We start from the raw sequence: 16662 nt of genomic DNA, 5'->3' as shown, positions 1-16662 counted from the left end.
GTGAATTATGTCGTTAGAGTTTGCTGTTGAGAGGAACATCTGGAATTTTAGCCTGCTGCCCCGCGACCCGGCCCCGGATAAACAGATGAGAATGGATGAATGGATGGAGAGTCCGCTACAATCTAATAGATTTTGCACTTAAACTTGACACTTTAATCTCACATAATACCAAAAAAAATTATTGTAAATTTATGACTTTATAATATCGCAAATTTGTGAGTTTTTTCTTGTAAATTTGCCACTTTAATCTCAGATAATATCCAATTTTTTTGCTTGTAAATTTCCGACTTTATAATCATGCCTATTTGTTAGGTTTTTTTTTTCGTAAATTTGTCACTTTCATGTCAGAGAAAATAGTTTTCTTGTAAATTTACGTTTTAATAATCTTGCAAATTTGTGTTTTTTTTTTTGTAAATTTGCAATTTTAATCTCAGAGAATATCCAACTTTTTTTTCCCGTAAATTTACGATTGAAATCTTGGAAATTGTGAGTTTTTTTCTCAGAATATTAGCCCCTTTACCTATTATGGCCTTAATACGCCATCGTAGAACTGCATGTGTTCCTAAAACAAATATTTTCCTCTCCACAAAAAAAAATACTGCAACTTTATGGTATGATACATAATGTACTGCATAGAGGTTTTATGGATAAGTCAATTTGTGCAGGGCTTCAAAGTGTTCATAGCCATTGTGTTCTTCATGGCAAGAGCTGATTTTGTGTGCCAAACCTCACTCATGTTGTCATATAGACGAGGTGAAGAGAATGTGTCATAGATAGTGTGTCTCAGCCTCGTAATGCTGTAGTTTGTAGCTGCTCTCTGTGTTCCCTGTATCTCCTTTATTTCAGTACCGTTGTACCACGGCTCAGACACTTTGTTTAACCGTACAGCTAACATCGGGACATGCTCCTTTTTGCTCTTTCTAGGTAGCTGGAAGTCAGACACTGAAGGAGTCAGGGAAACCTGTCAAGGTTGCAGAAAGTGACGTGGATGTAAGTACGAGCTTAAAAGCTTCTTAAAATGTTGGCTGCATTAAATACAGCAGCATTAAAATTCCATTTCTGACGCTGTCAAGGAGGTTATGTTTTCTTTTGGTAAATAGGATATCTAAAGAATGTTAACAAACTTCCATTGAATTTGGTGCAAAGTGAAGCTGTTGGTAAGAAATTGAAGGACATTTTTAAAGTTTTTGTCACATTTCCCCATCATATACTGTGCTTACTTGAATGGAAAAGTCTGGCAAAGGTATACAACGATTTACTATTACTGCATGTAGTTTGATGCAAATACATATTCACATGCAGTTCAAGCATTTTTATACATTTTCTATCATTAAAATAACAAAAGTTAATTTATTAACATGATATTTTAGTTTGTTGAGGGGAGCAGCACTGACTGCTGCTGTACAGTTAAGAGGAAAAACTGTCATGTCCATTTTCAAAGGGGTCCCTTGACCTCTGACCTCAAGATATGTGAATGAAAATGGGTTCTACGGGTACCCACGAGTCTCCCCTTTACAGACATCCCCACTTTATGATAATCACATGCAGTTTGGGGCAAGTCATAGTCAAGTCAGCACACTGACACACTGACAGCTGTTGTTGCCTGTTGGGCTGCAGTTTGCCATGTTATGATTTGAGCATATTTTTTTATGCTAAATGCAGTACCTGTGAGGGTTTCTGGACAATATTTGTCATTGTTTTGTGTTGTTAGTTGATTTCCAATAATAAATATATACATACATTTGCATAAAGCAAGCACATTTGCCCACTCCCATGTTGATAAGAGTATTAGATACTTGACAAATCTATTTTGGATGGATAAAAAATTTGCAATTAATCAGGAACACAATGGACAATCATGCGAATAATAATTATCGATTGACAGCCCTGTGTAAAAGTTATCATTCCCTCTAAAATAACAAATCAAATCGCAATTGCAATATCAGTCATATTATCGCAATTAGATATTTTTTCCAATTCATTTAGCCCCAATTTCTAAAAATAAGTTGATCATACAAGCGGAGTGTTTTTCAGCCAGCGCAGCTTAAATGTTGAGGGGTAATTAAGCCAAAACAAAATATGGATGTTGTGGAAAAAGTGTGGGATGACACGATAAACTATTATTCTTGGCTTCAAGGGGCAAACAGCATGTGAGTATGTTAATAGGTAAACGCCGTAACTCCTTCAGTTTTATAATCCAAATAATTCTCTGCGTTTTTTCTCGTTTCTCCCGTGAAAGTCTTTCTCAGTGTTCAGCTTCATACGCAGCTGTTTAAACAATTTATGAGAGCGTTGTCTGCGATGAATATTTGATCAGATCCAACAACAACATCACCGTGGAGACAACAACGGGATTCATAATTTATCTAATGGAATATAAAAACTAGCGTTGAGAGCAGAAAATGTATACGGAGAAGCACATTAAGCTGTTCAGTCACAACCTCATTACATGAATGTTGTGTTGTTGTTTGACCGCGGGATGATAAAGTGATTTAACCTTTGCCTTGAAGTTTGCTGAGTTTAATGGGGGATTAATTAACGGAGCTCAGAGCCTCCCGCGCACTGTAATTAAAAGTGTCAGGTGGGTCGCACCCACTTTGTGTAATGGGCTCACTCACAGTAATTACACCCCAACGAGATCAGAGCTTTGGGACTGTGCATACGGAGTGTTACAAACCTGCTTACATGCACTCAAACATTTAAAAAGAGAGATGTATACATGCACAAACACATGCACAAACACATGCACAAACACATCACTATACATACTCACAAACACACACCTTCTTATACACGTACTAACTCATCTACAGCTGCAGAGACAAGGGGAAGTTGCAATTAAGTAAATGGGCCACTTAATTACCAGAGGTCAACACACAGACACACACTTTGGTGATCATTAGAGAAGTGTTTTATCTCTCTCTCTCCCTGCACACTCAGCTCTGTGTCTCCCTCTGCAGGTGAAGTTGAGTCGGTTGTGTGAGCAGGACAAGATCCTCAAGGATCTGGAGGCCAGGATCAGCTCCCTGAAGGAGGACAAGGTACACACTCTGTTAGTTATATAGGCTCTCGATCAGTCACCCTTAGTCTTATTCTACCAGTCAGTCAGTCAGTCAGTCAGTCAGTCAGTCTGATGAGTCAGCAGGCAAAAAATGTTTGAAAATAGAATAGATAGATAGAAGAAATAACACATGATGGTGACACATTCAAGGACAGAGCTGCTATCAATTGAGCTACAGTGGAGTTTGATAACAGAGGGTGATTCAGCTATCAAAGGGTAAATAGCAGTACACGTCACTGTCAGTCAGAATCAAAGTGGTTTTCATTCCAGATTCATTGGGCCTCATGCAAGAACCACTCGTACGAGCAGATTCATTGTTGAAGTGGCAGTAGGCAGTATATTTTTGGCGTCATTGGGCAAAAATACCATAATAACCTTTCAGCATATTGTAATTCAAGTGTTCTGAGAGAAAACCAGACTTCTGCACCTCCTCATGACTCTGTTTTAAGGCTTTAAGGCATTCACACATTTTCTCATATTTTGAATTTCCTCTTAATTTATTTACGAGTGGTCCAGACTTGTCGTTGGAGTCAGGTGCAGTTAGTCTGCTGTTATCCAAACCCAAATTTTTGTGTATTTCATTTCTTTGCAGCAATTTTTAGTTTGAAAATCCTAGATAAATCACCAGCATAATTATGCTGCAAATATAATTCTAAATGTATTCAAATAGCCTCACGATATCATCATGAATTTAAATTGACTGATAAGATGTCGATAAGAGTATTAAATGCTTGACAAATCTCCCTTTAAGGTACATTTTGAACAGATAAGAAAATGATTAATCGCGATTAAATATTTTTAATCAAATTTTGAGTTTGAAAATCCTATATAAATGAAACTTCATAATTATGTTCACATTATCCCGTTTGACGGAATATGAATATCTCAAACTGCAAAACGACTTCAATTATGCACTAATTGAAGGTTAATTTGTCTCTCTATATAATAAGGTCAACGGGAAGCGTAACCAGGCTCTTGGAAGAGATAGTTATCTGAAGTAAAGTAAATTGCAATACATTATACTATAAAGTTTGGAATGAAAGTCTGATCATATACAGCTCAGCTAAGTAAGAATTAAATCTTACGGGGCTCATGATTGTGCTGCCCTCTGGAGACATTTTTGAATGAGTGCCATCTGCTGAAGAGTCACATTTTCAGAGCAGATCAGAAGGAAACAGGTCTTAATAGTTGCTTTGCTTGACCTCATGCTGCGTGACTCTCACCCCTTCAGGACAAGCTGGAGAGTGTGCTGGATGTGTCCCACCAGCAGATGGAGCAGTACCAGGAGCAGCCGGCCCACGCCCACAAGATCGCCTACCAGCAGAGGCTGCTGCAGGAGGATCTGGTCTCCATCCGGGCCCAGATATCACGCCTCTCCACGGTATGTATGTATGTATGCCAGTGTGTGTGTGTCTGTGTCTTTTTATTCTGCACAACATACTGTATGTATAGTCTAGAGGAATAAGGATATTTTTCTAATATATAAATAAATACAAATACATTTTTGCTCCTGCAATAACCTTGCATATGTTGAATTTCCCACATCTACATTTGCACATTTTCTACTTCATTTGATTTGTATTTAAAAACAAAACATTAACTTGCACACTCTGCTAATGTATATAGTATGTTATTCTATGTTTATATTTTATATTTTTGTTTTTATGTTAGTCGGGTATATGTATAGTGTATTCTTGCTATTCTAATATTCTGAATATTACGTTTTCTATAGATATATATCTTTAGTGTTGAAATGTACATTTTATTTACTGTTCCGGTGCTTTGCCTGGTTAACCTGCTGCTGTAACACAATCATTTTGGGATCGGTAAAATACATCAATGTATTTAAAATCACACATGTATTCAATGTATATGTCACAAAATGGCAAATGTCTGCACAATTTCATGAAACATAACGCATGTATATGTCTCTGGGCATGCATGTGTGTTTGAATGCATACAGCTACTTGTGCAGGTGCAGTATACGTCTGCATGTTTGAAAGAGCGTGTGTGTAACTGCACTGATGCCTGTAATAAAGTTTGTGTATACATATAGAGATCTCTTGGAGGAAGCATCTATACATGTATCTTATAAACTCTACTGTATGTGTAACCAAAGTCTGTGTGTGCTGCAGGAGATGGCCCTCGCCTGGGAGGACTACAGCAGGCTGGAGAGATCAGTGGAGCAGTTGAGGACGGCGCTGCAGGCACACATGAACCACGGCGCCACCCCTCAGGTGAGACCTGGTACTGCAGATCAAACTGACAGCTCTGGTTTGTCCACGTGAAGCATCTAGTTTCTGGCTTTTATTTACAGTATCTGTGGCTTTTTAACAGCCTGTATTTAGTTGGTCCTCAAGTCCTTCAGATAATTTCAAATCTTGCATATATCTTCACATCTTCTGCTACTATTTATTATTAGTAATAGTTATATTATTATTAATGCTATTATTATCATTATATTATATCCACGGCTGCTATTATTATTAGTCATATCTATATTATTATTACTGCTACTCTTACTGCTACAATTACCCTATTATATCTACCGCTACTATTATTAATATTAGTTATATTTCTAATATTATTTCTGCTACCATTACTGCTATTATCATGCTATTATATCCACTGTTGCCATTATTAGTCATATTTCTAATATTATTACTGCTATTCTTATCATTCCATCATATCCACTGCTGCTAATATTATTAGTCATATTTATATTATATCCACTGCTGCTATTAATATTAGTTGGATTTCTATTATTATTACTACTACTATTACTGCGATTATTATTCTATTATAGCCACCGCTACTATTATTATTAGTCATATTTATATTATTATTATTTTAGCTGTTGTGTTATCATTGTTGTTGCTGCACATCTCTCTCTCTCTCTGTAGACCTGCTCTATATGAAAAGTGTAGTTTTCTAATAATGTCAGTTTTATAGATTACCAAATCTGTGACATTGAAAACTCAAGCTGAACCAAACCAGAAGTGAACAAATAACATATGAATGGAGTCAAATGTGTTCATCTGTAGCAGGAGAAAGCTGAGATGAAGCGCGAGCTGTGGAGGATCGAGGACGTGATGGGGGGGCTGAGTTCCAGCAAAGCCAACTACAAGATCACCATCGACTCTGTCCAGAACCCAGGTTGGTAACCACAGCAACCCAGCAGTTAATAAACTGCACCATCTATTTTACAGTTAATATCAAAATGAAAAGTGAGTTTTACAATGAAATACAGGTCGTTACTCGATAACAATTACCACTCTGACACATTTACTGAATACATATTCACTGTATTGTCCACATATTGTGTAATTATCAGTTAACAGTGTTGTGGGTAATGTACTCTCTGTGTTTACACTAATAGTTCTTATCTCAGTTTATTACACGGCTTTATTAAATAATTGATTCTGATTGGTCAATTACGGCATTCTACAGTCTATTATTTTTTTTATAGCAGACCGTTGCTATTAATAACAGACCGTTGCTATGAATAACAGACCGTTGCTATGGACGCAGCTCTGAGCGGACTAATTTTTTTTTAGTGGAAGCAATAAAATAATTTAAATTATATTTTTAAATCAATATTCTGCATCAAATTATAATTTTTGTTTTAGTAAGTAGCCGTGTAATAAGCGGGATAATGTACAGCGAGCTGGTCATTATTGCAAAATGAACCCCTTCAGGTTGATTCAAGACCCCTGCTCACCCTGTTTCATTTTGCAATAATGACGGGCTCGCTGTACATTATCCCTTACTTAGACCTCTGCTTCTAAAGATCAGATTTTGAGTGAAAATGGCAATTGTATGGCTTGTTGTGGCTACATTCATTGAAATCTACATGTATTTGTTCGTACTCTTCTCAGTGTAAATGTGGTCAGAAATGTCTCCCCCCTTTCTGACTTTAAATCCATTTCAAAACTGCTTGTATTTAAAAGCTAACCCTTGATTTCTCCACCAGAGAGGAAATTAGTGCCTTCGGTGTCAGACCCGGCAGTGCCTTCTCTTAGCATGGAGGTCCAGCCGCCTCCTCGCAGCTCCATCCCCAGCATCCGCTCCCATACTTTGCCTCACAGCACCGTGCCAAAGTGGGTGAGTGTCCCCCTTCTGCTGTTTACGTCATATTAAACTTTAAGGAATTATCGCTGGATTTGGTCAGATTGCATTTGGGAGTTCATACATACAAAATACTGAATCCCACTCTTGTCTGTTTGCTGTCCAGGCAGAGGACGCCGCCCCACCCCGGCCGCCGCTGCCTCGACTCTACGACTACGAGGAGACGCCCCCGGTGGTGCCGCCTCTCCCCAAAGAGGCCTCGGTCATCCGCCACACTTCGGTGCGTGGGCTCAAACGCCAATCAGATGAGAGGAAGAGGGACCGGGAGAGCGGGCAGTATGTTGTCAATGGAGACTGTAAGGTATGCTCACCTTCAGTTAATCCAGCTCCCTGCTATTCTATTGGAATGAAGCCATGTGAATGCAGTTTGGGGGGATTTTAATGTTTATTTTCATATTAAGACATCATGTTTTCCATATTTCCATATCCATAGTTGTTTTGGTCAAAATCACCAATAACCATTTTCCGTCTTACCTCTTCTGGTTTCAGACCGACTTGCGGTCATATGTGAGTGAACCAGAGCTGCCGGGACTGAGCCACCACAGCACCGGGTCTGACGTTGACTACCAGTATTTCCAAGGCCAAGGTAGCTCAACAGTAACATGCAAAATACATTTAACAGAAAATAGACTATTTTTTATAACTAGTGATTTCCCAGCATAGAATGCAATCATCGGTAACACTTAATAATAACCATTTATAAATGGTAAATTGATGGTTCATTTCAGTTTTGTTGTTATTTTACTGTTAACACATTACATTATAATTAATAATGTTTACTAATTATTAGTAATTCTATAATTTATTTTAACAGTTAATTGTTGCACACAACATTTTATATATTATACATCTAAGTATTTGTTAATGATTACAAAATTATTTGTAAATCTTTATGAAATTGTTTGTGAGATATACAGATATTTGTAGCACTTTGTTGATGTTTAATAATTGTTTTTTTTAAACCATCTATAAACATTATTTGGATGGCTATTATCAAGTTGCAACTGATGATTATAATACCTTGTTAAATGGTTAATAAATACTTTGTAAAGCGTCCATAAACATTATTTAGATAGATAGCTAATACTTTATTCATGGTTAATAATAATTTACAATTTACAAACGATTTCTTAAAGGTTTACAAATCATTTGGTATTCATTAACAAATGCTTAATATAGTATATCAAATGTTATAATGTGTACAACAATAAACTGTTAATAAATACTAAACTAGTGTAATCAGAAGGTAATCGTTATCAGCTCTTATCAGCTATGATACAATATCAAATTTATAAACTAATTATTTCATATTACACAAACTGATAATAAAAGAACATAAATTAAAGCATTATTAATAATTAGTAAACATTATTAATTATCATTTTGTTGTTTGTTAACAGTAAAATAACTATTAACTAAGTCTATTACCTATCAATTTACCATTTATAAATTATAAGTACCCAATCATCTTAGCTCACATTTTTGTATTACTTGAAGGACGTACTGTAGATCAACATTATTGGAAACAAACTTGGTTTTGTTGTAGAGAAAAAATACTTAGCAAGCTTTAATTTATTTGATTAAAACGTTGAATATGCATAGACAGACAGATGTATTTGTGTTTGGTAAGACACATATTTTCATTAGAAATCCAATCCTTTCAGAATAGAAGATTCGTCCGTTAAAATGTGGAAAATGTTGTGCTTATCTTTCTAATAAATGATCCCTCAGTAGTAGAATTTATTGTCACCCACAAGAGGAGACGGTCCATCGTCTGGAATCTAATTAAAATGTTTCTAAATCCTGAGACACATTTTTAATAAGAAAGAATCTCATTTTGTAAATATGTTTACTGTTTAGCAATTAAATTGAGGAATGTATTTGACCAGTGTTGATATGTGGCATAATATCTGTTTTTGTTTCATCTAAAGTTTATTCTACATTTTTTACCCTTACGGAGATTTTTATTTTTGCATTCTGTCCCTGTGTTTTTCATAGTTTGACCTAACTGCTTTTTCACTTTGCGGATGAAACTAAACAGTGCTGATTCTTGTCTTGTTGTTATCAACTAGGTCTGTCAGGCCCCTCATCTAGACTGAACCAGTCCAACTCCATCGCGTCCTACGTCACCCTGAGGAGAGGCCCCGGGAGCTCCGCACCCAGGGTGAGTCCAGATAACAACATCTGCTGATCCCTGTGATCAGCTGTTTGTATGAGCCTTGTAGCAACTCATAATGGTAAATGATAGATGGATTTGCATTTATACAACGCCTTTCTAGTCTTCCGACCACTCAAAGCGCTTTCTCTCTCTCACACGTGCTTTAAAATGTATGTCTTTATGTTTAGGAGGTTTAGGAGACAGAGAGAGCGAGAGAGAGAGCGAGAGAGAGAGAAAAAGAGAGAGACAGACAGACAGAGAAAAAACACGTTTCCTCTCTGATGGGAAAGTCCAGAGTTGCTCCACTAAAACAGATCACTATCCCCAGAATGGAATTGACGGCAGCAGTTGTTGCTGTCAAAGTCGACAAGATGCTAAGAAGGGAGCTTCAGGTTCAGCTAGAACAGTCAATCTTCTGGACAGACAGTACTACTGTACTGAAGTAAACATCTTGTTTCAAAACCTTTGTTGCCAACACGATCAATGGAGGTAGGTCAACACCTCTGAGAATCCGGCAGATCAAGCCTCAAGAGGTCTGAAAGCTGAGAGTTTCATCAAAAGTGAGAACTGGATATAGGGCCCACGTTTCCTGTGGAAAAGCGAAAGGGAGTGGCCAGAAAGACCAGATCAGTCGAGTCATGATCTGGAGGATGACAATGAGGTAGAAAGTCACCTGTAGTCTTACAAGTGCAGACGAGGGAGTTGACACTGTGAAGCACACGGGAGAAATTTCAGTTGGTTGCAATCTGCAACATCACTGCTAGATGACGCCTATTTCTCTTTCCATATTCCTCCGTCTTTCGTTCTGTTCTTTACTCTCTGTCTCCCCCACTAACTATCCATCACCTCTCTCATTTCCATCCCGTCCTCGGTCCAATTCTCCCTGCATCTTTCCTCCTTCCTTGTCTCACCAGGAGAGACCCAAGAGTGCCTTGGAGCGTCTGTCATCGCCTACAGAAGCCCTGCCGCTCCCGAGCAGCCAGCCTCGAGGGCGAATGACCGCGGAGGAGCAGCTGGAGCGGATGAAGCGCCACCAGAAGGCGCTGGTTCGAGAGCGCAAGAGGAACCTCAGCCAGGGCGAACGCTCTTGCACGGGCCTCCCCGCCTCCACGGTCACCACCCAGCGCTCCTCCTCCTCCTCCAGACTGCCCTCCAGCACCTCCGAGCCTCCGGCCTCCGTACGTTACCCCCCGCCCCCGCGCAGCAGCAGCAGACACAGGGAGCACCACCTTCACCACCCTTGCTGCTATGCCACCCTCCAGCCCCCGGCCACATAATAACCTAACACACTAGCGCTCTCTGCCTTGTGTAACCAGTGGTTGTTGACGTCAGCACTAACAAGCTAAAAGGGCGGGACTGACTATGGCTGGCTAGCTAGCTCGATAATGCTTTAAGAACAATGGGAGACAAAATGAGCACAGGGAGTTGAGGCGAATACTCGGCTAGTTTTGGACTGGGACAGTCGCTCCCTATTTATTTTTATTTTTTTTAAAAGGTTTGACCTTGTTACCACTGCCCCCTGGTGGGACCTCACTGACACAATTCTGAATGTAAATCCACTGAGGAAAAGGAGGGAATGGAAGGCATCACTCTGCCTTCCTTTCTCTGTTTTAATCACCAGAAAGTAGAGAGAAGAGCCCATTTATGTACATCTACACGCCGTGTACTTGTACACTTTTATTTATTTACTGAGGGATATTTTCAGTAATACAGTTGTACAGTTATATTTTGTAGAGATTTGGTATATAGAGCATATAGAGGAGTGGGAGAAATGTTGGAAAAATAAGTATTCAGGTTGATGAAATGAAGAAAGAGGCAGATGCTAGTGGCACAAATCATGATCACACCCTCCCTGCTTTCTTTTCTTCAAATGAAATTCAAGTGCCTTGTTTTGCTGACGATCTTTTTGCCTTTTGTCCCAAATGCACCTCCTTAAATCAATATTTTAATTAACCGTGCTTTTGTTTGAAGCACGCGTCTCCACTTCAGAATCATAGAAATGATGCAGGAGTCAGCTTTAAGTTTGCTTTTCTGTGTAGAAGCAGAAAGTCAGGGAGATGTGGGGACGCTGCTGGTTTTAACCCCTAAAGGAATACTTTGACATTAAAACTAAATACCCCTTGGTTTCAGTATGGAATGCTAACAATGCTAACACGCCTCGGTGAAATAAGTGATTCAGTAAGTAATTCAAAATGTCAAAGTCTTCCATTAAGAGAACATGACACATGATAACTGCCAGATAGGTATTATGATTACAGACTAACACACACCTGCTGTGAGATCCGCCTGTAATCAGACTACATTTCCCATAAACCCTTGAATTCAAATGTCCCCGTAACAGTGAGCAATACATAGTATGTAATCCACCCTCAGTGCATACGACCATAAACGCCAGAGCATATTTTATTTTCTCTACTCCACCAGCATAAAACATGTTTACGCCATTTTATATTTGAATTAACATCCTCATTGATACCGCCTTTTCTTGTACAGACTACAAGGTTATTTTTTAGTGTTTGACAGTGGTTGATAATTACATTGCCACATTTAAAGTTGGGGAAAGAATCTGTACTCATATCTGAGTACTTTTAAGTGGCCTATGCCGTGCTGTTTTTATGCATCATAAATATACAGGACAGGTTCAAGCAACAGGGCTGAAATAAGTAATAAAAAAAGATACGAATAGGTGTGAACAAGGAGCGGACAACTTTGTCATGGGGAAATCTGTGTGGAAAGAAAGAAAGGGACAGTAGAGTGGCCAAATTCTTTATCAGACGTTGGACCGGATAGTATTTAACTACATCTGTGGCAACTATGAGGTCAAGACAGCAGGCAGATGTGTGTCATCAGGTGTATAAGATGAAGAATAGTATGTATGATAGATGTTTGTATGAGGGGAAGGTACTTGAACGTACAGTACTTCAGTAGCCCCCCGCCACCAATCCTGGAGACTTCACGTCTCTCTTGGATGTCCTCAAAAACTGTCGTCACAGCATCTGTAATGTCAAAAAGAAAAAAAAGTTTACTTGTAAAAAGTTTGAATTAACGGTAAAGTTAACGCTTCACTTCACACTTAGTTTATCGTGCAAAGTGTCAACATGTACGATGGTCGAGTTGACGTGTTTTGTGGTCTTTAGATGACACGCAGTCAGCTAAACTTTAGGATACCGAACAAAGACACAATGTGAAACACACACAATTGTGAGATTTATGTCTTTTAAAAAAAATGTTGTGCTTCTTGTGTCTTAATAATTTATATATAATAATTTATTCATTTCACATGACGATTATCGTTAGCTAGCGACATGCATTCCCGAAAGCCCAAATGAGCACGAAAAAAATGCAACCGATAATTATCAATTTTGTTAAAGTAGATTGCTCCTGGCCGAAGAGTCACCATCGGTGCAGAGAAGGCAAGACGTCTCGGTCGTGGTCTCGGTGGTCAGCAGCTGAGTAAAACCCCGAGCTGCTACCAGGCCTTTACTGGATATTTTGCACATGTGCAATAATTTCCTTTGAGGAATACTTTATAATTGTTACATGCGTCTTTCCAAATGATGAAGTATAAAACATTTTAAGATAAAATATGCATAAAGCACTAACCCTTTTAAATGTATATTAAACTAGCATTCAATGTAACATTGCATTGTGGGATATGAGTAAACAGAATCTGTGCATATGACCAAAAATAACCAGTGAACTGTAAACGCAGGTGTGTGCAGTGCTTATGTTAAATATTTTCAGGTTTTTATGCATTTTTAAAACATGTAATGATGTTTTTAGCCGATAAATCCAGAGCTAAAGCATAGAGGTGATGTTGTAAGAGCACAGTGAAAACCTGAACACAAGTTCTATTCACAGAGCCTCTCCTCTCTGCTAAACAGCCTCGTCCTGCATTAGACAAGTACGCAGTGAAATCAACCAAAGAGCTGATAGAACAATGGCCAAGTGTCAGGGAGAAGAAAACACTGAATGTGTCAAAAAAGAAGCTTATTAAGTATGTATGATTGTGAAAAATTAAAAAAATACATTCAATAATAGACAGAATTATATTAAAAGTTCCTAAAAATAACAGGAAAACTCATCTCAGATGCAATATTCACAGGAAATAATCTGCTCAGAATTCATCCAAATCGCTCGTTTTACACAAACTTCCTGCAGTTGTTGCGTTCACTATTATTCAACAGTTAATCAGTTGTTCTGTACTGTTATTTATGCATTGAATATAATATGAAATAGCAATAAAATAAGTCGCTTTGTCAGGGGTCGTCAGTTTACTCAATGGTAGAAAAGGGGTTCTTTAAGGACAAAGGTTGTGAACCACAAAACCCAGAGATCCACGTGCTTGTCACACAGATTTGGTTCTCCTGGCGCTGCTGTCCGCTCCTTGTTTTTCTGACTGACAGTATTAATCTCGAGAGTTTTTCTGCCACATTGCTTCTTCCTTTCCACAGCTATACGTACAATATATCAGATCAAAGAGAAAATAGTTACAGGAGGTCGCTCAGTCGAAGAGTAGAACTATAGTAGAGAATTTAGAGAAGTGAACTGCTAATCACCACCTAACTCTGTGTTATCGAGAAGCAACGCACAACTCTTCCCTTTTCTTTTTCTATCATGTAGAGATTTGCACTCGACAATAAAGAGTTTCTTGCTTCTGAACCTCCTCTGGGCTGTGTTCTTCCTAATCTGTCGGGGGTTTGATGAATCTGTGTCTGCATGGTGTTCTTTCTCTCTGTCTCTTTGGTGTGTGATTGGTTCTCCTGAGCACAACAAGGCATGGGATGCAGTGTTTTTCTCAGAGCATGTGAACACGCCAGCAGATCAGACCGTGCTGCAGGCTACTGGAGTGGGAAGGATGCATGCATGGCTTTGATGCTTCCTTGGATGATTACTCACAAGTACCCCTCACCACACACACACACACACACACACACACACACCCCAACGCAGTCTCACGGCAGTTTGTGAAATAGTCACAAAATTGAATCTATTTGATTCGTGTACATAGACAAATTTCCCTTTCAACAACGTATTGTTTGTGTGTTTTCCTATGAATGTCCATCAACACTTGATGCACGTGTCAGTTTCCGCTCCAGTCTTTTCAAAATAAAACTACTTCATTAGGTTTAGGCAACAAAACTACTTAGTTAGGTTTAGGAAAAGGTTGCGGGTGGGGTTTAGTTTAGTTTACAAGGATCCCCATTAGCTGACGTCATGAAGCCAGCTAGTCTTTCTGGGGTCCGACACAGAAATCACAATTTTACACATTATATACATTCAAACATCACATACAAAAATCTCTTTACTCACATTACCTTATATAAAAATTAAAAAATAACACCAGAAGTGGCGCAACTTAAGTACAGAAGTTATGTGACAAAAACTACTTGGTTAGGTTTAGGAATTGATCGACTTGGTTAGGTCTAGGCATCAAAACTACTCAGCTTTAGGATAAGATCCCGGTTTGGCTTAAAATATCTCCAGAAATACCATAACTTACAGTAAGTACGGAAGTTACGTGACAAATAAATCAATGTTGACTTCTGGTTTCACACGGGAAACAACCACCGGTGTCCTGGGCATAAGCAAAGCCTGGTGTTTTTTGACCCACCCATCCACCCCGACCTCCCTACGCGGCGTTCGCCACTGTTTATACATACCGGTTCACGATTATGTGGATTACAAAATTGATTTTGTGCTTACCAACAGGAAAAAAAGGGAAACTCGTGTCTATGTGCACAAATCAATACATTCAATTTTATAACTATTTCACAAACCACTGTGCGACTGGGCTGCACACACACACACATTAGTACTTGTCAGAGCAAAAGTGTAAGAGTATGTTTTGTAGATGTTAACGTGCTGGTGTTCGTAGGACAGAAGGATGTGGTATGTGTGTCTAATTACAGCTTCCAGAAACACAGACTAATCATCTGCCTCTTTAGTAACGATACTAAACATAATCCTTTCAAATCCCTGGATGAACTTCTTGCTATAATTATTCCTGGTTGCACAGAAATGTTAAATTCATATTTGTCTTCCTCTTTCAGTTTAGTGTTTGTCTCCCTCTAACTGAGGCACGACTCACTGCAGAGACATAACATTGTTTTATACACCAATATTGTAGAATTTCCTTGTTAAACGAGGAAGACCACGATGGTGACAGCCCCCTTTCATTTTACAACAATTTAATATTTCCCCATAAACTCCACTGCTTTGAGTCACAAAGAGATTTAATTGTCACTACCCTCCTTTGCTCTTCCCCCCACTGCTCCAGTGTGGGTTTGTCTTTTCTTTCACTTTATTGAAGAGTATAAACATGTTTTATTAACCTTCACTGATCTATAAAAAATACTAAGGTTGTAACTGTGGTGATTACTTCCTCTGTTGGTTTATCTGCCAGTTTTTTTCTCAATTAATCTTTTTCTGTGAGAATTGTCTGCCCAAGATCACTTCTTCACATTTCTTGTTTTGTCTGATCAACACCCAACAACCAAAGATATTCAATTTACTACCATAGACGACGAAGGACACCAGCAAATATTCACATTTGAGAAGCTGAACCTGTAAATTCTTAGCATTTTTGCTGAAAAAATTAATTGATTGCAAATTAATTTAATGAATTGAATAACTGATAAATCAACTAATAGTTTACACTCTAAAGAAAGTAGTGTAAGAAACCTGTTGGAGGATTTTGTGTTCATAATAATCTGGTTAATTTGTGGAAATAATATAAATGGCTCAAAAATATTAATTTGATTGTTTTCTATAATATTTTTGTTTTATTAATTTTCCTAATAATATTAAAACATCCAACACCTTTTAAACACATATCCAGACAACACTGAGGTTTTGTGATTAATTTATATAAACTTTTCTTAAAGGGCCAGTGTGTAGCATTTAGAGGGGTCTATTGGCTGAAATGAAATATAATATTAAGTTTCAGTTGGTTGCAGTCTGCAACCTCACCGCTAGATGCCGCCAAATCCTACACACTGCAACTTTTAAAGACTTAAATGATAGCAGCAAATCTGTTTTTGACAGTCACCAGCTAGCTGTGTAATCATGACTCCTGCCGTTTCCAGGTGTTTGATTGGGAGGAGGAGCGACTCGCTGCTGAGGGTCAGAGCGATGAAGGGTGGAGTCAAATGAGAGAGAGAGGGAGGATCCAATCAGACGAGTGGGTGACGGTGACGACTACAACCACACACATACGAGAGGCGGATGTGGAGCCTCTTGACTACGACCTGGATATCAGCCGAGAGGTAGACGCACATCAGCCATGAAAAACACAAGAGTCTAACGGCTCCAC

At 38.5% G+C, this 16662-nt stretch overlaps 1 protein-coding gene across 20 annotated transcripts in view; it reads left to right on the top strand.

The window, feature by feature from the left end:
- The window catches only part of LOC141766710 (pleckstrin homology domain-containing family A member 7-like), a 187322-nt gene that overhangs the window by 166572 nt on the left and 4088 nt on the right, over positions 1 to 16662 (top strand). For 17 of the 20 annotated variants that reach the window (XM_074633786.1, XM_074633788.1, XM_074633783.1 and 14 more), the window contains 11 exons: positions 925 to 990; positions 2961 to 3041; positions 4293 to 4442; positions 5197 to 5298; positions 6106 to 6217; positions 7035 to 7165; positions 7296 to 7490; positions 7679 to 7775; positions 9262 to 9353; positions 10262 to 10525; positions 16436 to 16615. In XM_074633786.1, the coding sequence (XP_074489887.1) occupies positions 925 to 990; positions 2961 to 3041; positions 4293 to 4442; positions 5197 to 5298; positions 6106 to 6217; positions 7035 to 7165; positions 7296 to 7490; positions 7679 to 7775; positions 9262 to 9353; positions 10262 to 10525; positions 16436 to 16615 (1470 nt within the window). The remainder of the gene's footprint in view (positions 1 to 924; positions 991 to 2960; positions 3042 to 4292; positions 4443 to 5196; positions 5299 to 6105; positions 6218 to 7034; positions 7166 to 7295; positions 7491 to 7678; positions 7776 to 9261; positions 9354 to 10261; positions 10526 to 16435; positions 16616 to 16662) is intronic. The other 3 variants (XM_074633785.1, XM_074633803.1, XM_074633798.1) reach the window with 1 other exon arrangement.

The sequence above is a fragment of the Sebastes fasciatus genome, chromosome 4, assembly GCF_043250625.1.
Source record: "Sebastes fasciatus isolate fSebFas1 chromosome 4, fSebFas1.pri, whole genome shotgun sequence".
In the NCBI taxonomy this organism is placed as follows: Eukaryota; Metazoa; Chordata; class Actinopteri; order Perciformes; family Sebastidae; genus Sebastes; species Sebastes fasciatus.
Note: the sequence above shows the minus strand (reverse complement) of the source record. Positions and strands in the feature narration are given on the sequence as shown.